The sequence below is a fragment of the Sus scrofa genome, chromosome 1 (assembly GCF_000003025.6).
Source record: "Sus scrofa isolate TJ Tabasco breed Duroc chromosome 1, Sscrofa11.1, whole genome shotgun sequence".
NCBI lineage: Eukaryota > Metazoa > Chordata > Mammalia > Artiodactyla > Suidae > Sus > Sus scrofa.
The window spans coordinates 85817978-85841430 of NC_010443.5; the positions used below are offsets into that span (position 1 = coordinate 85817978).

A 23453-nucleotide genomic window follows, 5' to 3' on the forward strand; every position below is an offset into this window, starting at 1 on the left:
GTCTAGAAAGCATTCAACAATACGGGCACAATAAGTATTTTACAATATCTGTATTCTAAGTGGGGAATTTAAAAGAGGTCCAGGAAAGAAACGCAAAAATGTAGTTATTATGGGGGTGAATTAATCCCATCAAAAGATAGGGAATAATCAGTATTTGTTTAAAACAATGGCACAGGTATAATTGTAGATGATATAAATGTGAATTTCGAAATGTTAGTCATCTCAAGGCATTTCTTAAAACGCAAATATTTAGACCCTCTTAAAAGTACAGTCCTGAATTATACCTTTTGCCTAATAATTTTGATAAAGACAAATAGATTCTTGGTGCCATATGCAATATGAAACTACCTTAAGTAGTAAATATCATTGTATGATTCTTTAAAGGAAAAACAGAAAGGTGTCTTAATTCTTCAAAAGGATTAAGAATTAAAGTCTCTTTTTTAGCATAACTTTAAAGAAAATAATCAAATATTCAATACTTTCCCAATTAAAGGCAATTTTCAGACATTTCTGTAAGTGAAAACCTCTCAAACATTTTCTTTGCTAGATAAAAATCAAAACAATTATAAACTAGATGATTTCTGCTTACAGCTTTCATTTTCAACTGCTTGTTTTAGTGATAAGTACTGATTGTAACTTGTCTTAATTTTCACAAGTGTTTAGATTCTAAGTGAGCAGAAAATTCATTAGCAGTAGTTAGTCTCTACTTTCATGTCTATTTTCAATTCAACCACGTTTTGGTGAGCTGTGAACTCATTCATAGAAAGAGATGATGGGCCTTGTAAACTAATTGGAGCTGTAAAACTAATTACATGAAATTACCAAAATAAAATGAGTTTTCTTTCTCTTTCTCTTTTTCTTTTTTTCGGTCTTTTTAGGGCCACACCTGCAGCATATGGAGGTTCCCAGGCTAGGGGTTGAATCTAAGCTGTAGCCGCTGGCCTACACCACAGCCACAGCAACACTGGATCCTTAGCCCACTGAGTAAGGCCAGGGATCAAACCTGAGTCCTCACGGATGCTAGTCAGATTCATTTCCCCTGAGCCATGGAAAAAACTTTGTTTTCACATTTTTCCAGCTACAGTAAATTTATTTAAGATTTTGCAAATGAGGGACAGCAGAGCATGTATCCATGATGTGGCCAGTCTTCTTGGCCACCTTGTACAACATTTTAGGCAAAAATGGAGAAGCATATTAAGTCAGTCGAGAAATTTTAGGCAGGTTTTATCAGCATTGTTTTCACTATCAATAAGGGGCCGGTTGGCCCCCTGGAGATACCCCAGAACTAAATTTCTCAGCTTCTTTGTCGTGCCTCTTGGTGGGCAGTCGAGTTGCTGTTGTTGAAAGCTCATTTTGGGAATTCCCATCGTGGCTCAGCAGAAAGGAATCTGACTAGTGTCCATAAGGGCACAGGTTCAATCCCTGGCCTCGCTCAGTGGGTAAAGGATCTGGCATTGCTGTGAGCTGTGGTATAGGTCACAGACGTGGCTCAGATCCCGAGTTGCTGTGGCTGTGGCTACAGCTCTGATTTAACCCCTAGCCTGGGAACCTCCATGTGTCGCAGGTGTGGCCCTAAAAAAAGACCAAAAAAAAAAAATTATATTTTTGGAGTTCCCTGGTGGCTCAATAGGTTAAGGATGGGGCATTGCCACTGCCATGGCTCTGATTACTACTGTGAAGCGGGTTTGATCCCTAGCCTGGGAACTTCTTCATGCCATGGGCATAGACAAAAAAAATGTTTTTTAAATACGAGAAACTATTTCACACAAAATAAGGAGATGAAATATTTTAAATCAACTACAATTTTCTTTAAGGATACAACCAGGTGTTCAAGAATTACTGCCTTGAAAGGAAACTCCAAGGCTTTAGGTGCTGAAATGTAATTTAAAGATAACAAAGAACAGAAATCACTAGCTTCTAAAAAAGAAAGCAATACTTTCCTTTAGAAAATCCACTTTGCTCATTAAATGGTCAGCTCATTCTATCAAACTTCACTGGTAACTATACAAACGGAATTGTCTTTTTCAGCCTCATTAGACAATCATGATGAGGCAAAAAGTATCATCCTGTTATTCAAAACAAATAACGAAAGGGACATGGAGTGGAAATGTGAACAACAACAGCATATATATCAGTGCTCATTTCAGAAGTTAACCTGATAAACACAAACAAATCCCTTGGGGAGGGGGCAGGGGTCCACAAATTGGATTGGTGCTCTACAACGGTTAACAGTTCAATCTAGCAGGTTGTATAACTAGGAATTTCTATATACAACATAAACCAGCAAGAATATAATTTTTCAGAGAAACTGCTAACAACAGTGACGCTTGGGGACAAAAATTCATTTCAATTATTTACTGAGCACCATCCAGGGCCCTTAGGCACCAACCATGCTTGTGGGAGCCAAGATGAAGCTTGCTTTCAACCAAGGGAAGAAGGGCACTAAACAAACAAGATACATGCAGACCTTTTAAGAGGTATGAGGACAGTGAGGCAGAGCGACATGATACAGGAAGACTCTGGGGTTGGAGCTACTGGAGATGTGGAGACTCTGTTTCCAAACTCAGGTTACTGGAAGATCCACGAACTCCTTAAACAATATCCACCTTGAGATGTAGGACTATACCTTCATAACATAAACCTCAGTTGAGCATATTTCAAACAAAACAGCAGAGTTCATTTTTTCCATCCGAATGGCAGACCAGTCGTTCCAAAGAAGGATGAACATCGTCAAAAGAATAGGACAAAATGCTAATTGGGGGTTACAAAGAAGGTGGGGGGGAATGGGGAGGGGAATGGGAGGTCTGGTTATGAATGCACCTTTGAATTCAAAGGGTCCTGCTTCTGATTGGAAAAAAATATGAAGGATTGTAGGAGAGAAACTATACACTTTAGCCTTCCTCCGAGAGATGGCATGTGGAGAATCTTTCTGATGGATCACATCCAAAAAGATTTCAAAAAGAGCGATAGCAATCTGTTGTCAAGCTAATACCAAAAGAAGGGAAGAAAAATAAGCAGGGGACTCAATGTTAGTATCATTACATGCTAGTAATGTTTGTTTCAGTCTCACTGACTGCTTAACACAGGAAAGTTATATCATCTGGACACTCCAACCTATGCTGCTTTTACTTTTATAATGAGAGCAATGAATCAAATATACCATGCATGTGAGGAAAGAACTAACCTGCCGAATAACCAAATCTATGCGGTGGGGTTTCACTGGTTTTAAAATTACCCCACATCAGATGGAAATCCTGTGAAATCAGATTGTTATGATCATTATACAACTACAGATGTTATAAATTCATTTGAGTAATAAAAAAAAGTAATTAAGGGAAAAAAAATTACCCCACATCACAAATCTGAGTTGAGTATCATCACTATGAACAACAATTCCCAGAAGTCAAATGAACATGAGCAAGCAAATGAAAGATGAAATTTAGAAAATCAACTCCACAAGCAAAATGGGTTTTCTTCTTGAGAACAGCTTATGAAGAATTAAAAGATCTATCGTGCCATGTGGGAGAGACATCTAAGTATAACAAAACTCCTAGTTATTATAAATTATGGTGCATGTCCATAGAAAATAAAGAAACTATTAGGAAGAAAATATCAACCAATAGAAACTTTATTTGTAAGATTTTTTTTCCTATGCCTAGATATACAGTTTATTTTCTATAGTTATTTATAGTTTATAGTTATTCCCTATTTTTCCTATGCTACGTGTATAGTTTATTTCCTTTTCACAAAATTGGGCAAGTAAAATACCTATTAGGATTGTCTAGTGGGTTTTTCACTTAGCATTATATCCATACAAATGTTATAATGTTGACTATTCTTTTAATGATTTTAACAAATACACAAAGTTCATCATAATTGATTCAATTGTATTCCTGTTGTAATTGATATTGCTTCCAATATTTTACTATCCGAAGCATGGCACAGAGAAGAATGCTCTTAGCCATTTTCGTGTGTAACTCCAAAATGAGGAGGCCTAGAATTCCTAAGTCAGAGGAAGAATCTTGATACACATTATCGAACCGATTTCCCAGAAAGATGAATTAATTTCTCATTCACTGTGTACCACCTCAACACTAAATATGGTTCATTTTTAAGCAGTGCTACTCTTAAGGGTAACAAAGAATATTGATTTCTCATTTTGAAATATACATTTTTAAGCCATTATAGTGGTACATAATTTCATGTTTACTGGCCATGAGTAGTTCTAAAAATAATCTGCCTCTGAAATCTTTAAATACTATTATTTAAAGGGGCTATTAATTTCCTTATTGGTATTTAAGAATGTTTAACATAGTACACATATCAATCTGTTGTCATGGGTTCCAGCACTTTCCCAGTGGTCATTCTCCTTTTAATTGTGCTTGCTTTTGTCAAATAGTTTTAATTTTGTGCAACTACATTAATCTGTGATAACATGACTCATCCTGTTGCTTTTTAATTTTTGCTCAAAAATCTTACCCATTTCAATATTATTTATTATTATTAATATATATTTATAAATTATATATTATATAGTTATATATATTTATATCTAATATGTACTTATGTATTTTATATATTTAATAATATTATTTTCTACATTTTTTCCTGTAGATTTAGTGGTTTGGTTTTTTTTCTTTTTTTTTTTCAGTTCATTTAGAGTTTATTAGGGGAATAGAAAGCAAAGGGCTGATGTGAGAGAGATTTAAAACCCAACTGCTGGATGGGCTGGAGGTGAAAGGGAAAGGAGGTGGATGAGAAGGAGGTGGTGTGGGAGGGGAGAAGTTAAGGAGAGACCAGGGAGGGGTTCAAGTTGAGAAAATGGCACTGCATGCTGAGCAAATGGGATTGAGGTTTTGAGCCCATTTCTAACTATCTTATTTCCCCCCTTTCATGAAAAGTCACATTTCATGGAAGAGGCGTCTCTATTTCTTGTTTAAGGTCTTCACCATTCATTCAGCAGCCCAAATACAATAGGCGCCCCATTTGCTTTCATCAAAGTTACCCCTGGCTCCAGGTGTCTCTACTCCAGATACAACCATCAGCCTAGCTGACAAAGGTGGGAGCATGTAATATGATTGGCCACCCATACATATTAAAACTCCCTGCTGTCCTGTCATGCATGGTATGTCCTACTCCTTCCTTCTCACCAGCCACTCCATCTCGCCCTCCCTTACAGCTCTTCTCTTGCTTGCAAATGCTGCTAGACCTGGAACTTCCCTTCTTGAGGCCATTCTTTTCCTATGTGATCACGCCCATATCCATGACCTCACCATCACCGAAAGATGATGACTCCACAATCTTTTCTTACAGATCCTGTGCTGCAGAGACACACTTCCCATCCCCAACCCAAATTCTGCAAGTCTAAAATGAATTTATCACCTTCCACTGATGACGTACTTAAACTTGTTTTCTGGTAATAGCCCCTGACTCTGGGCCCCTCCATTCAGAGATCACCCAACCTAGACACCAAGTGAAGGCTTCCCGGCCTTACTCCTATTTAATCAGCCAGCAAGGCTTTTATTCCACCTCTTACTCTCTAAATTCACCTTTCTCTCCAACCCCATCCCATGTCCTTGGTTTTAGACCCTTAAACCTCTCACCTAAATTACTCAAATTGTTTCTTAATCTCTGTGACTTCTCGCTTCACTCCCCTCCCCACCTCCAAACCCTAGTGCATCCTCAGCATAAGTGCCAGAATTTTTTACAAACTATAAATCTTTCTGTTAATCTTCTGCTTAAAAGCTTTTTTTTTTTTTTTTTTCGGTCTTTTGTCTTTTTAGGGCTGCGCACATGGCATATGCAGGTTCCCAGGCTAGGAGCTGAACTGGAGCTGTAGCTGCAGGCCTACACCACAGTCACAGCAATGCCAGATCCTACTGCGTCTGCAACCTACATCACAGCTCACAGCAATGCTGGATCCTTAACCCACTGAGTGAGGCCAGGGATCAAACCCACGTCCTCATGGATACTAGATTGGGTTTGTTAACTGCTGAGCCATTATGGGAACTGCCAAAACTTTTAGTTACATCCCTTTGCCTTAAATAATGATAATAAACTGTGACTATTGTTTTTTGAGTCTGTACTACTTCCTATCTGCCCGGAAGTTTATAAGGTGTATTTTAAATACATTATACAGACAAACTAGATCTCATATTTGTTCACATCTATATTTATATCTATTTATATCTACTTATATCTACTGTCATATCTATTACTGCACACGAAAACAAATTACTTAGTATTACATGTAAGAGTCTTCAGAATCTAATTCCCACCTACCTGTTGATCCATAGGTCATGCTACAAATCTCACATGCTACACCTTAATTATAACCAAACCATTTTAATCCCTAGAACATAAAAGATTTTTCCTGCTTCCTTATTCACATGGCTCCTTCTGCCTGAATCCCCACCCACCCTTACTCGCAAGGTCATACCCATCCTCCAAGAGTTAACTCAGGCCTCACGTCTGAGTGAGGTGATCTATTATTTTATAGCCTCATATTTCTCTGACTCTTTCTCTGTCCAACTATGGAACACAGTATAATTATCTATTTAGCATCTATTTCCTCTACTGAGCTCTTAAGTGTCTATAAAACAAGGACTCCATTTCTTGAATGAAAGGCCCAAATTAAGGCTATGCCCAGAACATTCAATAAAGGCTGGTTGCAAAAATTTTGCATTAATTACCATTTGGTAAATGTCTGATGACTATGATACTGGAATCATAAAAGAATGTGAGAAATAAAATTGGAAACATCCATTTGGGCAAGGATCTTGAACTCTGATATAAAGATCTTATATCTATAACCAGAGAGGGTCTACTGGAGGTTTTCAGAGGATGGACAACATTTGATATGTGTTTTAAGAAAATAGTGAATAGTAAGGGGATAAGACATGAGAAGCTTAGGCACAGAGATAAGATGACAATTTAAGAAGCCCAGAAAGGGCTTGAGATAAGGTGATTCCAGAAACTGGCTCATATCCATGTGCCACCATTTCTCCCTGAATCATGTTAAAATCCTTCCACATAAACCATTTTACCATATTATATTTCTCGCCACTATCAAAATTAGCATGAAGTTGGAATTTGGAGTCAAAGGCTCCACAGGCAGGGCAAATCCAGAAGGTTTCAGATTTGAAGGTTCTAAGACTTAGCCAGTGCAAATGGTTGAGACAGACCAGGCAAAGATGGGGACAGGAGGTAGAGCGCTGAGGGAAGGAGGCTGGCCACCTGTACACTCATGATCAGAGAAGAAGATCAAAGGAGACAAAGTGTGGTCAGGGCAAGGGGGAGACCAACAATGAGAAATAGGTGTAACTGGCAACAGTGATGCGGCAGCCGGGCCCATGAAGCATCCCCAGAAAGACTGGTTCATACTGATGGCCAAGGAAGCTGTTTACTGATTATTCAATAGCTGCAGGGCAAGACTAGCCTTAGAAAAGCCATCATCATAACATCTGAATACTCTGTTAAACTGGTTTTCTGATGCTCTGGCTCCATCTAGATAGATGTTAGTAGACATCTGCTTGGCCTGATTGGCATATTTTTTGCTGGCAAAGACTGAGTTACTAGTCAAAAAAAAATAGGTTTATGAAATGGCAGTAAACTACTCATCAAATTACTACTACTCTGATAGTTTTCTCTGGTGACCCTGACTTTATCAACATGGTCATTTTATTTAAACACATTTTTCCACAATGACAAAAACTCAAGACCATTTAGGACCTTTCCTTCTTCTTCAGACTGATGTTTTAAAACAGACCGCTGGTAAATGTGATGGTAATAATAAGTTTATAAGGAAAAAAAATCTTTCTGCATAATCTTTCCCAACATGAAACACTAAGAAAAGCAAGTTTTCTTTAGTTGAAAATTATGAGTTTCCTTTTACATAATGATTAATGTAAACCCTATAAAAACCTGAAACTATTACAATATGATTACCTTAAAAATACATGTCTGTGTGCATAATTTCTGAGTTCTTATCCTAGGAATAGAGAAAGGATGGAACAATGGTATGGAAATTTACCATCCCTCCAATTGGACTCTTTTTTGCAGATTTATTGCTTCCATGTGTTAAAAAAAAAAAAAAAATTCAAACCTTTAAGCCAACCCCAACCCCTAAAATTTTTGGCATTCTTATTAAGCATTGAATCCAGAAAATTTTTTAAAAAACATTTTTTTTGTATTATTATTCCAAGCTTATCAGAGTCAAGATTAGTTCACCATTACAGGAATGTATTAGAAATTAATAATAAAGACTGGTCTCTACAAGGCTTATAGAAGCTATGCTATTTAAAGCTGCCAAAACACCAGAAATCATTTGATCTTTACTATTGATCAATAATGCCTCCTTTGAATATTACATTTTCAAATACAGAATATAATCCGAAGAAATATTAAAATGGATGAGATTAACATAATTTTTTTCTTTACACAATGAAGTTTTTGTTTTTTTAAAGCTGTGGTTACATAAAGCTGAAGAATACTAACATCACATTAAACGAAGTTATATAATTTTCCAAAACAACATCTCTGCTCAAACTACACAATGAGTTAGCTAAACTATGTTGTCTTTGAGCTTTTCCACAAATCAGGGTACACAGTGGAATGCCTAACTCCCTAAAAGAAGCTCTTCTCCAAGTTTCAGTGTGTGTCAAAGGATAGAAGGAAAAACGTTCCCTCACCCCAAAGTGAGAACAGATGGCAATGTAAAAGGAGATGGCAATGTAAAAGGAGATGGCAAGAGACAGTGCAGCGCAGCTTCGGAGCCCTGACCAAAAAATCTTTCCCTGAGGAAAGCTAGATCCACCAGACTCACTCAGTTTGTTCTGCCTCCCAGTTAACTTCCAAATTAATCCAATAGGAATGCAAAACCGTTCTTAGATTCAATGGATCGGTTTTGAGTTTTGTAAGCGTCTATGTAAATTTTTGGAAGAACTGACGGCTAAACAGAAGTTTAAAGTATTATGTTGAATTGACACAAAGTAGTCTCCTAATCACTTTGGGGAATTTAACCTTACTTTAAAGAGAGACCACTCCCAATGAATATTTTTTGAAATGATAAAAATAAATGGCTTTAGAAAAATGAGGGAATGGGCAGGGAAAAACTTGTGGACAATGAATTCCTTGTATGACAGAAAAGACATCTGCTATGGACTGAAAAGTTACATAAATAAAATATGAACGTATTTTGCAGTCATTCTTTTCATATTTTATCTAACTAAAAATAACCAATAGTAAAGCCAGCAACACTTCCCATAGCTAGCAAAAAAAAAAAAAAAAAAAAAGATCCTTTACTTGATATTCAACTTTACACAGCATGATATAATTTTTCTACCTAAAAATATCAGTTATAAACCTCAAGAAATACTGTCTAAAATGCTGTCTTCCCTTCAATGTTTTTAATTTTAATAATTTAAATTTCAGGAAAACCGAAAATGGTGCTCTCAATATTTTATGTATTTAAAAAACAGTACTTTTATTGTTAATAATCATTCTCTTAAAATAGTATAATAATAAGAGCAATTTTGAAAGATTAACCATGAGCTTTTCAAGAGCTACCAAATATCTTCCACAAAATGATGCTTCTAGAGATTTTGTTTGGAGATGTTCCCTTTCACATAAAATTTACATTTGTTGATATGAGGAAAACAACTCAGCATTTTAATCAACAGTGCTCAAAGATACAGACCACTAATCCATAATTTCAAAGTTCTTTTCTAAGACAACATTGACAAGCCCTCTGTGTACCTCTTCCCTGCCTTCCAGAAAAGTGGCTTTCAAAATCTTAACCCTGTTTTATCTTTCTCAACCTTACAGAGTATACATAACAAAAGAAATACAGAAATATGAATCATTCCAAGTGGTGAAAGCAGCTGCACCTCACACTTAAACGATTTCAGATTGAACAACCTCAGACTCCGGAAATTTGATACAGGCTTCACTTTCAATAGGGAGTGAGGCCTTCTATAAAGAGGACGCTATACACTGTATACGCATTTACTCGAATATATGTGGGAAACAATTACAGAAATGTAGATTGTATTATTCACGTTATTCTACATTATGTGCATAGTGTTACCAAAAAAAACCACAAAACCTCAAGGTATTTAGCCTTTTTTCCCCCTGCTTTGTCAATACATAAAAGCCAGAGCAGGCAAACATTTGAAGTTACTATGCTTATATTTCATTAAAATTCATCTTCCATACTTCCCATTGGTACAAGTGAACTCTGAATGAAGCAGAAAACAGCCGTGAAAGTTTTCAAATTCATTCTCACGTTAAGAAATCCAAATTCTAGTTCCCCAAAATATCAAATGAAGATCCCTCTACACATTTTATATTATTGCTTTAATTCATTCTGTGATTGGTTGGTTGAAAGGTTGTAACATGGAAAACAGGGAACATTTTACAATGAATCCAAAACTTCTATCCTCTTCTAAGAGGTGTGTGTGGGGGGGTACTTTGAACAAAGAATACCTATGCACTCAACATTTACTCAAGATTCCTATACTAGCCCCAAAATCTTCCACGTATTTTTAAAAAACGGGACAATCATAAGCACTACAAACGCTCCTATGCAAAAGAAATACGGTTGGTTTGGTTCAGGATTTCTCAGACTTCAAACACTGGAGGATCAATGGGCATATTTGGAGAGTCTGAGTATTACAAAGCATCTTGTTTGTTTTGGTGTCTTCATATTACAATAACAAATATGATCAATTCCAGATAATCTCTTTCAAAAACTTGACCACCGATTATTACCATATTATATCAGGATCTGATTTTGATATTGTATTTAGGATCTTGTTGGTGTTAGCTTTTTATACTGACTACATTTAACTCATAATATGATGTTCCTCAAACTGGAATTCACATATGTATTCTTGGGGCCCAAGAGACAATTTTCCCTCAACACAAGTCCTTGTTATTCAAGACCGGTAGCCATTAGGTTAGATAATATTTCTAATTCTCCCCTAGGCTAAAAAAATGTTACATTCTATTGCAGCTATAATAATTTAGGAATTCAAAAAATCACACTTAAGAGAAAGCAGACTTTAAAAGAGGAATTATAATTTCTATGTTCTACTTATTTTCCTTTTACATTTAAATACAAATGAAATTCGAGATAATAAGATGGCATTCAGTGGGCAAAATGAAACAAGTCTGTCTGATAAAGATCTTATTTGCAGGAACCACTTCTTCTCATATCCAGTGGTTTAATGGACTCCACAGTAATTAAGAATCAGAAAATCCTAGCTTCTTTTTCCAGTTTGTCTTTGACTTTGAAAGAGCATGTTGGTGCTTAGCGACTCATTCTAGCAAGCCCTGTTTTGGTTTGTTTTTTGTTTTTTGTTTTTTAACAAAGATAGTGCATTATGCTACTCAATGAATAAAATGCTCAGTAAATACCAGGTACTCATGCTAATAATGAAAGCAATATGTTTCAACTTGTAGTCAATTTGTATAATAGGAAAACAACAAATCTACAAAACTCAAAGGTTTTCTTAATTTTGTTAGTGATAATATATAGAACATATAAAAATAATAGCATAATTTTGCTTTTGATCATCATAATGAAATGTTTTGATCTAGTTTTTAAAAGATCGATGTTTAAGTTTGATTCATAAATTTTAAAATATTTATAACATTGTCGTTTCTTACTTAAAGACATTTTATTGGTAGAAATACTGATGTAAACATCAGTACTCACATATCATAATTTTATATCAAGTTTTTAAACCATATACCCTTAGAAGAATTTTCAGTTTACATGATTTATATGCATCTTAACAAAGAATCATTTTACCACCAGTAAAGACAAGTAAAATGTTTGCTAAGTGCAAAGGTGCTCTGAATTTAAAATGCATGTATCTTGCTGTTTAAAATTAATTAAATTAAAATTTTAATTTTTAATTTAAAAAATTAGGAAAAATGAAACATTTAAATCATCTTATTTACATCTGTAATATAAATGAGAATGAAAGTTTTAAGGAAAAATTCTCTATAAAGAGGTCTGTAGAATTTTTTCCTGACATGTAGCATCTTAACTGAATACTTTTTTCAAAGAAATGTTTTTAAATCACTTCTAAAGTTTGCCAATAGCACAATTTGATTAATCAAACTAATAAATTTTTATTGTGAATTTGCTGAATTTAAGTCATTGACTTGAGAGATGCATTTTTTGTAAGGCTGGTAACTCTAAGGTCAACTTTACAAATTAACACATTTCATAAAAGGTATGTTTTATCAAAAGAGAAACATCACATTCTAATTTAAGAATTTTCTTTTCCTGTTATCCTCACAAACATAACTGACATTATTAGCATATTATTTCAAACTTTCTTCTTCCTATTAAGCAATTTTCAGTTTTTATTATTTCAAGATTTCTTTTTTGGAAGATGTAATTAGACCATTATCTAAAGGACACTGAACTGGAGTCAAATAGAAAAATGTACATTTCTAAACAGTGCATACTTTTCTATATTGTGATAAGTAATTTTGTTCTTGAAATAGACACAAGCAATTGCACAAATGTTCACTTCAGTGCCAAAAAGTTACTTTACCTGAACCGTTGAGCTGATCTCCGAGGCAAAGCCGCCTGTCAAGGGAGCCTCGTGACTAACTAGCAGTCGCCCTGTTTTGATCACAGACTGAAAGAGAAAAGGAAAGTCCGATGTTGAAGCCAATACGTATTTTCAAGTATATGATGGTACATTTGATTAAGTAATAAAAATAAATTATTTAAACCTAATAAAAATTAAAAATTAGCAATTCTATGGTATGCCAAATGAGTTACAACTCTCTTTCAACTAGACAGCTGTTTGATTTCCATACTGTTAAAAAAACATTTTCCATAGAGTTTATAATCCTAGTGGAAAAGAAAAATGAGATTTATAATTCTATGTATGTCATTAAAAATGCACTCCATTATAGCATATTTTTATGTTATAAACTGAATTACCGTATTTCACATTTTTATATCTGAATAGCACTTTTTTTCTTCATAGGACTTTAAGAATGAAAGTGTCTTTTCTGTTCATTTGAGGGTACATTTGCATATAAATAAAGAATGTTAGGAAATATTGCTTTGTGGAGAAGGAAAACACAGAAATAGCATGGAAAAGCTGTAGCAAAGGAAACGCTCAAGTCACTAGATCCTAGAGGAAACGGAGCAGGAACAAATCACTGGGAAAGTAAAAGGCTTACAACTCCCTTCATTCATAGGCACTGAAATCTGGTTAATGACAGCAACTCCATTGTAAAGTAGAAAATGTCACAGACAATAAGGATGGGTTCTCAACACTGGATCAGTGCAGTTGCTCCCACAGTGCACAACTTACTCTGGACAATAATAAATCAAAGTATAGCTATGATATCACGGCAGAATGCAAGTGTGGTGGAAGGTTAAAAAATACGCAAATCAACAGCAAGTTATTGCTTAAAATATGTTGAAAAAACTACCGTATTACAAAGGAGAAGTGGTCATTTCTCCTCTTCACGTCTATTAATTTGGTATTATTTTCTTTAAATTCTACATTACTATTTTACAAATATGAAATAAAAATCTTCCAAAAAATTTATAGGCAGATCTAATTTTATTGCCCTTTGCTTTACTGCGCTGTGCACATATGTTGCAGTTTTCATAAACTCAAGTTTTAACAAACTGAACCTGTGCATCAGAGGATGGTGAGCACTCTTTAGCAATAAAGCATTTTTTCACAAACGTAAGTACATTTTTTTAGTTAGAATGCTATTACACACTTTATAGAATATGGTAGAGTACAAGCATTAACTTTCTACGCACTAGAAACCAAAAAAATCAGGTGGCTCGATTTATTGCAACATTCGCTTTATTTCAGCAGTCTGGAACTGTACCCAATGTCTCCGATGTGCCTGTACATAAATTAAAAGATTTCCTTCATTCTAGGCAATTGGAGATTAGCATTTCAAAAGTATGCAGCAGTTTCAGCCAGCCCATGTTAAACTCCAAGATATGGCCAATAGCCATGACAAAAATAAGTTACTGTATCTACTAAATAAATAGTGACTGAAAAACATAAAATTTTATGAACAGCTTAATGAACACCATGCCCAACCCCAGTGAAATATTAACCTTGCAGTATTTGAATTTTATGACTATGATTAATTATGCCAATATGAAAATCACAAATTAAATTTCAATGCACCTGGTTAGAAATATAGACAAAGATATTCCACAATCATGAAAAAAAAAAAAATCAATGTATTCTCAAAGTATTCCCTAAAAAGATATCCTGACTTTAAGGACTGCCATTTAAAAGAACATATTTGACAATCAGACCTTTCTTATAGCTCTGAAACCCAGAACTCTGCCAACATAAGAATGATATTGCTAAAATCCATGCCAGCTAGATGGTGCAACCTAGCTAGGGGCTAGAAATGAGAAACATATATAAAAATGCTGTTGTTACTTTAACACCCCACACAACAGAGCTGGTACTTTTTATCTAAACTGAGGCCACCCCAATATCAAATGACAACCTTGAGGATGATTTCTGAAGGCTTATAAGCAACTAAAGCAACTGTTCTAGGCTTCCTCTAGCCTGCAGAGTATAGTGGGGAAACTAAGCACAGATGTACCCAGGACAAGAGCTTCCAACCCTTGGAGTTCATGCAACATCATGTGTAAGCAGATGAAATCTGTCAGAAGAAAAGCTAAAGAAACCAAGATAAACAAATACAGGAGAGTCTATACAGCCATGAAAAAGTCCAAGGACATGGAACAGGGCCCACGATAAGTTAATTGGTAAAATAAGCCAATTGTAGAATAATATTATCTCATGTTTGTGAAAAACAACCGTCACAGTAATGGCAACACCAGTAAACATAGCCATACATATATATATTTATAGCCAATATGTGTACATAGTCTAGAAGGATGTATTCCAAACCATTAAAACTTGATTCTCTTGAAGACTGACAGTGAAGGAACTGAGGGGAAAGAACTTTTTTTTTTTTAACTTTACATGAAAAGTATTTTTATATTATTGAAAATATTCTCAATTAAGTCTACAGGAATAAAAATAAAGAGAAAGCCCTTGAATTCATGTCAAAGATAACAAATGCAAAAGACACATTGTGCTATAGTCATATTCTCAAAAAAACATAGTGTTTTTAATGGTATCTTAGGACTTAGCTTCAGATACAAGGGAACCCTGAGATCCAACACTTCAGTAACAAATAGGCACAAGAGAAAACAGGGAGTCAGGCTCTCCACGCCAGGTTCTGTGGGACTTGCTGCACATCGAGATTACATTCAGCACACATAACACTGATTTTTTCAAAGAATTAGCATATATCATTAAAGTCTATAAATAGAGTTCCAGGAATTTATAAAGTATAATATAAATTCAGCTTGGTATGTGCTTTTTATCATTCACAGTTTTAATTTATCAAAATTTTGAAAGATGGCTACTTTTCTATTTTGGAAATTATTAACACTTTGTAAATATTATAATAATGAGAACATTACAAATATACGAAGTGGAAGAGCATGTTACTCTTCCCATTCCTTGTGATTCAAATAGACATTCTGATTAAACTATGCATTTTATCAACTTCAACAGGCATTTTAGTTTTCATACATTTAGGCACAATGTATGTGCTAAGCGCTAGGAAATTTTCCTAGCCAAGTTTAGCATTTTGACCTACTTAGATAGTAAAAATATGGTGCCTTTCAGTGGAGATAGCCATTCACCTTTTAAAATTTTGTTACTATTGATATAAACACTAATGAGTTTAAAATTCCATTTCTTTAGAAAAAAAGTGATATTTCAAGTTTCATGTTTTCTTCTGAGATAAATGTATTTCGCCCCTTGAAAAAAAAATTTAAGGGTTTAAACAACTTTTCAATATAAAAGCTAAACCTATCATAGCCAGGAAAGATCACGTAAGGCTGGATTTTCCAGTATCCGCTTCTTCAACCTCTTGCCACTAAGACCTGCTCCAGGATTCTGGCTTCAGCAGAGGGAACACCAGTGAGTTAGAGCAGCTAACAGCACCAGGGAAAGCTGAGCCAGTTCTAGACAGGACTGTGAATAAATGCTCTGTGTTCCCAAGCACAAAACAAAATGGCTTTGTTCCCCAAAGGGCTCAAAAAATTTGTTGCAAAAACTTAAAAAACAATTCTGAAAGGCTAGGAGTGAAACAGCCTGTGGCTGGGAAGTTGGTGGGCACTGGCCTGCCCTGGATTTCTACAGGGGATTGTCACTCTTTCTCCCTGTTTCTGTCATTCTCTCCCCACAAGGCATCAGCAGCACCCTATCTAAGAGAAGCCATCCTGATCTTCATGCTGAACACACAAGGACATGGCCAACAACCAACCACCGTGACACCCCTGTTGTGATGGAACCTTTAAGATACTTTGCTGAACAAAAGAAATTAACATGACTTTGTAAATCAACTATACTTCAATAAAAAAAAATTTTTAAGAAAAAAAAAAAAAGATACTTTGCTCCTGGTTTAGTCCCTCCATAACTTTTCCCCATGGTCCACTTTCTACCCGATGTCATTACTAATGGCCAAAACTTAAGGTTATCTATTCAGGATACCTAGCCGGATACTCAGACCATGGTAGACGCTCAAGCCAAGTTAGATAAAAATCTATCAAAATAACTTAACTATATTCAGCATGTCTTTCTTTGATATAATTTGAAGCTATTGCTTTCTTAGCAAAATGCTTTTTCCTTCACTGAAGCACAGTTGATTTACAATGTTGAATTAGTTTTAAGTTCACAGTGATTCAATTATATTTTTATTATGCGTATATATTCTTTTTCAGATTCTCTTATGGCTTATTACAAAATAGTTAACAAAATCCATTTTTAAATTTAAGATAATGCAAAAGTTAACTTCAGCACAATCTAGAACAATGTCGATATGAAACAATTGACTCCAAACTGAGGACATTTTAGTATAACTTTAACAATAAGATATCTGTGGTAATAGCAGAGTTGCTAAATTAAGCTCTGTTAAAATGACTGCACCGATTTTGGCTGCCCAAACATTGGACATATGTTTTAGTGAATGTAGCCTTTAAAGATTTTCACACACTCCAACCGGGAAAACTGTTAAGCTGTCATTCCAGGAGAAAATAATACAGAAAGGCAGACCATTAAGCTTGCATATGCCTGAAAGTGCAACACACATTCAAAAAGCAAAATATATTTCTGTTTTTTATGATTTTTATTTTTTCCATTATAGTTGGTTTACATTGTGTCAATTCTCTACTGTACAGCAAAGAGACCCAGTTACACATACACATATACATTCTTTTTCTCACATTATCCTTTGTCATGCTCCATCATAAGTGACTAAATATAGTTCCCAATGCTATACAGCAGGAAATCATTTCTTATCCATTCCAAAGGCAATAGTTTGCAACTACTAACCCCAAATTCCCAGTCCATCCCACTCCCTGCCCCTTCACCTTGGCAACCACAGGTCTGTTCTCCAAGTTCATGAGTTTCTTTTCTGTGGAAAAGTTGTATTTTTCATTTCTTACTCAAAACCTACAGCAAGACTTTCTTCATACAGAGCAATTCCACCTGACTGACACTATGTTCATCAGTCTATTCTGAAGATTGATATAGTCAAGTAGTAACTAAAGTAACACTTTGTAGGCAATTTATAGCCCTTTTAACATGTTCTATTTGAATATAAAGCTAATGAAATGCAAAAGAAACATCAAAGCTGGTCTTTACCAGTTCCTTTTGAAATGAAATCTGTTGGTAAATACATAGAAGCAGAAGTAAGAGTAAAGTTGTACACCTTTTGTTTGATCCATCAAGAGCACGGTCATCATAATTAAATAGTCAAGAAGCATTAAGGACATGATTTTGATTAGTTTCAAGTACCACTGCAGATAAATTAAATTTTTGAAGCGTGTTCTTGTCTAGTAGCCAAAAGCATTTGACTTGCTAGCCAGAAAAACCTCACAATTAATTACAGGCTAACAAATGTATTCATACATGCCTAATAACTATGATGAATCAGCATGCTTGTCACATACAATCAGACCACTGGCTGATACGCCTTTGGAGAAATACCAACATTTAAAAGAGAAGATTCATGAACACCAGAGAAAATTCGGGAGAGGTCCATTTTGGCAAGGATATTAATGGTGGGGTTACAAAGTGTCTGGTATCATAGGAAATTGGTGTAAACTGAGAAAAACTAAATCCTCAGAGCTTTATCAAAAAAAAAAAAAAAAAAAAAAGTAGGTAAGGAGCAAGTGGAGCAGAAAGAGAACTGAATAAGGTCAACAGCAGAAGAATGAACAAATCACATTGACCAAGGTGTGAAGTGTGGCGGAAACTCAGAAATCCTCAAAGGTTCATTCTTGTCTGAATTATTTACATCATCAGAGCTGATGAGCCTCGGAAGAAACACTTGTGCACAAATTAAAAGTGAACAACCTTCTGAAAGCCACTTCAAAACATGTCGGATAAAGGTGCTTGTCAGTCACCCTGACCTCCCCAGCCTGGTTCCTCCAGGCGCCTGTCTTGCGGGTCTACTGGCTCTCCGTGTCTGTGACCCAGGCTCTCCTGCCTCTGACTTCCTTCCCCAAAAGCTGGAGGCAGGCCTTCCAATGCTCTCTCAAGACCTATCTCACACAACACCACCCTCCCTGGTCCCCCCAAATAGCTAAGCTTTCCTTTATTTTGAACCCTATGTTACTTTCCCTTTTTTTTTCTTCAAAAAGTATCTAAGCATCTCTTAGTTTGTAAGGCGAGTATTCTTTTTCGTAGAAGATGAGTGTAGCTTCATACTCTCCTCTGCCCAGACTGAGTAGACTAAATCATTCAAGAGCACAGAATTCAGTAAGTATCAACTATTCTCTACTGAATCACAATACCTAATATAGGGTTATAAATGCGGATGTTCAATAAATGTTCTTGATACCATTTTTTTTAAAGCATATAGATGCTGTGATTTAAATGAATCACTAACACACTTCCAATTTGCTGATGCCTTGAAGCTGTTAGGAGGGACTAACCATGCTGTAAAAAGACATTCAAAGGGAAGTCCTAAAAACTAAGTTCTAATCCTCCCTTTAGCTCTGAGTCAGGACTGCCCTGGTCCAATTCTTTCCACCTATTTTTCCTAGATCAGATTGGTTTGAGAATATGGAATTAGCAGTATTCAATGTGTTTGTTTTTATGTATATCTTGTAAATGCATGACTGTAACAAACATTCAGAACATTTCCTTTCTCTGGTACTGAATATAAATTTCCTCTCCTGTTGACAAGAGCTCACGTCACCATGGTGATAAAGGAATTTATACTGGACTGGTGTTCACTTATTAGATATGAACTGAAACATAGGTAAATGTGCAAACAAATGTCTTGAAAGTTCTTTTTTTTCCATTTTCCCCATTAGCTTAAACATCATGCTATAACCACCTATAGGTATCAACATAATTTCTGTGTATGCAAAAGCAAATTCTCAGACTAAGACGGTCATACCTCCAAATTGTTTCCTAGTCTTCATTTTTACACTGCCCTACCATTTTCCAGCAGGATTTAAGATACTTCCATAAACTTGTACCCAATCTCAATCTCACTTCAACTTTTCTCCACTTCCTTTTATGAAAAGGAGAAATTATAACACGTCATTCAGACATTAATATTGTTGATTTCCATGTTGTAGAACTTTATAAAATCATTACAAGTACCATTAAAAAGCCAGCTGGGAGTTCCCATCGTGGCGCAGCGGAAACGAATCCAACTAGAAACCATGAGGTTGCAGGTTCAATCCCTGGCCTTGCTCAGTAGGTTGCCATGAGCTGTGGCGTAGGTCACAGACATGGCTTGGATCTGGCATTGCTGGTGGCTGGGATGTAGGCCGACAGCTATAGCTCCGATTAGACCCCCAGCCTGGGAATCTCCATATGCCCCAAGTGTGGGTCTAAAAAAAAAAAAAAAAAAAAAAATCCAGCTGTACTTTTGAAACACAGTCTCCCACATCTTTTCGTAGACCATCCTGAGCTCTTCCAAGCTTCTTTGAAGTTTGCAGTGGCCGGAAGCACTCAAAAGTACCACATAACTAAAAACTTACTGTAAATATGCTTATATTCTTATAACAAAATGATGATTGCTGAACACACTACTTGGCAAACCTAGAACTTGACCCAGTCATAAGGATTATCAGTAGGGCCATTCCCCAACATTTATTATTCATTAATTTAGGCAGTTCACCTTCATTCAAGTAATATTATTTTTTTTACCACAGTATTATATACATATTGCATGCTGGGAGAAGGAGTTGATACTTCACAGGTAACTCATGTACCTAGTTTAGCATCTAGGTTATGGTTATGGGCTGAATGAAAATTCTATACACAGCATTTTGTTTCACCATTCTAACCCTGTTTAACTACAGTTCTGTGGCATTAAGCATATGCATGCTGCAGTACAACTATCACCACCATACAATCCCAGAAATTTTACATCTTCCCCAACTGAAACTCTGTATCCTTTAAACAATAATTCCCCATTCGTTTCCTCCTCCAGGCCCTGGCACCCACCAACCTAATTCTGTCTCTATGAACCTGTCTCTACTCTGGAAAACTCATGTAAGTGGAATCACAAAATATGGTCCTTTTGTGACTGGCTTATTTCACTTAGCATAATGCCTTCAAGAGTTATCCATGTTATCACATGTGTTAACATTTCCCTCCTTGAAGCTGAATCCCATCCCACTGGATTTACAAACCATATTTTATTTATCCTGTCAGCTCTCAGACACTTGGATTATTTCCATCTTTTTGGCTATTATGAATAATGCTCCTATGAATGAACACTAGTGGACAAATATCTGTTTGACTCTCTGCTTTCACTTCTCTTAGGTATATATCCGGAAGTAGAATTGCTGTTCACATGGTAATACTGTATTTAATTGTTTAAGGAAAGGGCATACTTGTTTCCACAGCAGGGATACCATTTTACATTCCCACCACCAATGCACAGAGGTTCCGATTTCTCTACATCCTCAATGTACTTGTTACTGTCTTTTTTATTTTTTTGATAGTGGCCATTTTAATGGGTATGGGGTGGTACCTCATTGTGGTTTTGATTTACATTTCCCTAATGATTAGAAAATGTTTAATCAAATCATTTTTTAATACTTAAATTTTAATCAAGCAGTTTGATTTTCATTGTTGATACAGATAGTGATTTCAAAATGTGTAAAGCATCAAATTGGTCCCTCTGGGGACCAGAAATAAAATCTTTTCAGAATATGCTATATCCTATGGGAAAAAAATATATAATCAAGCTCAATTGTTCACTATGTCTTCTTTTCTGAAAAAGCATTACATCTGGTTTCCTCACCATTCTCCGTTTTGAAACAGACTCAAGGACATTTTTTCCTAGGATGACTAATGTCACATAGATTATTTGCACAACTATTTATCTATGATAGCACTCCACAAAAAAATCTTCAGTGGTAAGTCAGCTGAAGGTAATCACAAAGATAACTCATAAACAGCACCTGTAACCCACCATCCAAGGGAACAATGGGGTCTAGCTACACCCCATAGAATCTTTGAACCTTAATCTCTGCTTCATACTCTGCCCATAACTAAAAGATAGAATAATGCCAACTAAGACAGTCTGAAACATTGGTACAAAACAGAAAATCACCGTCATCACCTGATTTGACTATTACATACAATTTCCCAATTAACTTTTAATGTTGTATAAATTCCAAAGGTCACTAGTTCATATTAAAAACAATTTATTGAGCCAATCACATGTGAAAATAACTAGGGAAACACAGATGAGTTAACCCAGGTCCCTAGAGGACTGCCACAACATCCTAGGGCAAAGTGTACTCAAGAAAGACAGTAATTAATTTAAATATTGTTAAGGCAGAATATTGAAATTAAAAATCGAGTTATATTTGATTAAAAAAACATTTTTTTTTTTCAAATTTGAAATGTTCACCCCACAGTCTTTTTAAAAATAACGTTGGGAGTTCCTGTCGTGGCGCAGTGGTTAACGAATCCGACTAGAAACCATGAGGTTGCGGGTTCGGTCCCTGCCCTTGCTCAGTGGGTTAATGATCCGGCGTTGCCGTGAGCTGTGGTGTAGGTTGCAGATGCGGCTCAGATCCCTCATTGGCTCTGGCGTAGGCCAGTGGCTACAGCTCCAATTCGACCCCTAGCCTGGGAACCTCCATTTGCCGCGGGAGCGGCCCAAAGAAATAGCAAAAAGACAAAAAAATAAAAAATTAAATAAATAAATTAATTAATTAAAATAACATTAAAAAATGATTTTTTCTTTCTTAAAACAAACAATTATTAATATTCTTTCCCTTTCCATTCATAAGTCTCCTTTCAGCAAATTTTTTTCCAGTGTGGACAACAGAGGGAAATACTATGTCTGGCCATCATAAGATTCTTAAGGGTAGAAGCTGACTTCATCCTCTTTGCTCCCAGCACACCGAGAATAAAAAAGCGACCCTAACCCAAACTAGGATTGCCAGCCAGTTACATTTTACACTGCTGTTTTCAGCATGTATCGAGGGTACAATTTTCCCTCTAGCCAATTCGTTGTCTACCAAGGTAATACTTCTCTAAGGAATGATCAAAAGTATAAACATTGCTACATTTCTGCATCACCATGGATGAATGCTCTTATTTTCTAAAACCTGGTCCAATTCTGTTGGAGCAAATGGATTTTTAGTCCATTATGAAACAAAAAACATGTGTCATTCATACTACATGGGCAAAGCTTAAAATCTTTTGAGTCTTTTTTATGACTCAAAAAAGGAGGTATAGAAAAACTCACAGGATGTTTCAGCAAAAGTGACACACAGGGAGTTCCTGCTGTGGGGCAGCAGCGGAAAGGAATCCATGAGGATGTGGATTGGATCCCTGGCCCCACTCAGTGGGTTGGGGATCCAGCATTTCTATGAGCTCTGGGGTAGGTCATAGATGTGGCTCAGATTCTGCATTGCTGTGGCTGTGGTGACAGCTGTAGCTGTAGGCCAGCAGCTGTCACTCCTATTCAACCCCTAACTTGGGAACTTCCAAATGCCACAGAGGTGACCCTAAAAAACAAACAAACAAAAAGTTACACACATATTTTTGGGTATATACAACCAAGTGCAGAGAGAAATAAAGTAAATAAACACCATACTTTTATTAAATAAAGATGATGGGTAGAAATGAGTTATACAACAGGTAGATTCAGGAGAGGAATTCCTTTAGCAGAAATAGCAATATTTGTCTACAAAACATTCATTGATTACTTGATAGAGTAGGTGAGGGGCAGAGAGGCACAGAAATCTCAAGGTCAAGAAACATAGTATCAGACATCATTGCTAACGGAATATCCATGAGAAGTCAAGATGCAATAATAAGAGTTATCCAGAAATATAATTCAATATTTAAAAATTA

The 23453-nt window shown here is 35.8% G+C and overlaps 1 protein-coding gene across 2 annotated transcripts in view; it reads right to left on the reverse strand.

Moving 5' to 3' along the window:
- The window catches only part of BCKDHB (branched chain keto acid dehydrogenase E1 subunit beta), a 261843-nt gene that overhangs the window by 62159 nt on the left and 176231 nt on the right, over nucleotides 1-23453 (reverse strand). For both annotated transcript variants that reach the window (XM_021082900.1, NM_001123219.1), the window contains 1 exon segment: nucleotides 12573-12659. In XM_021082900.1, the coding sequence (XP_020938559.1) occupies nucleotides 12573-12659 (87 nt within the window).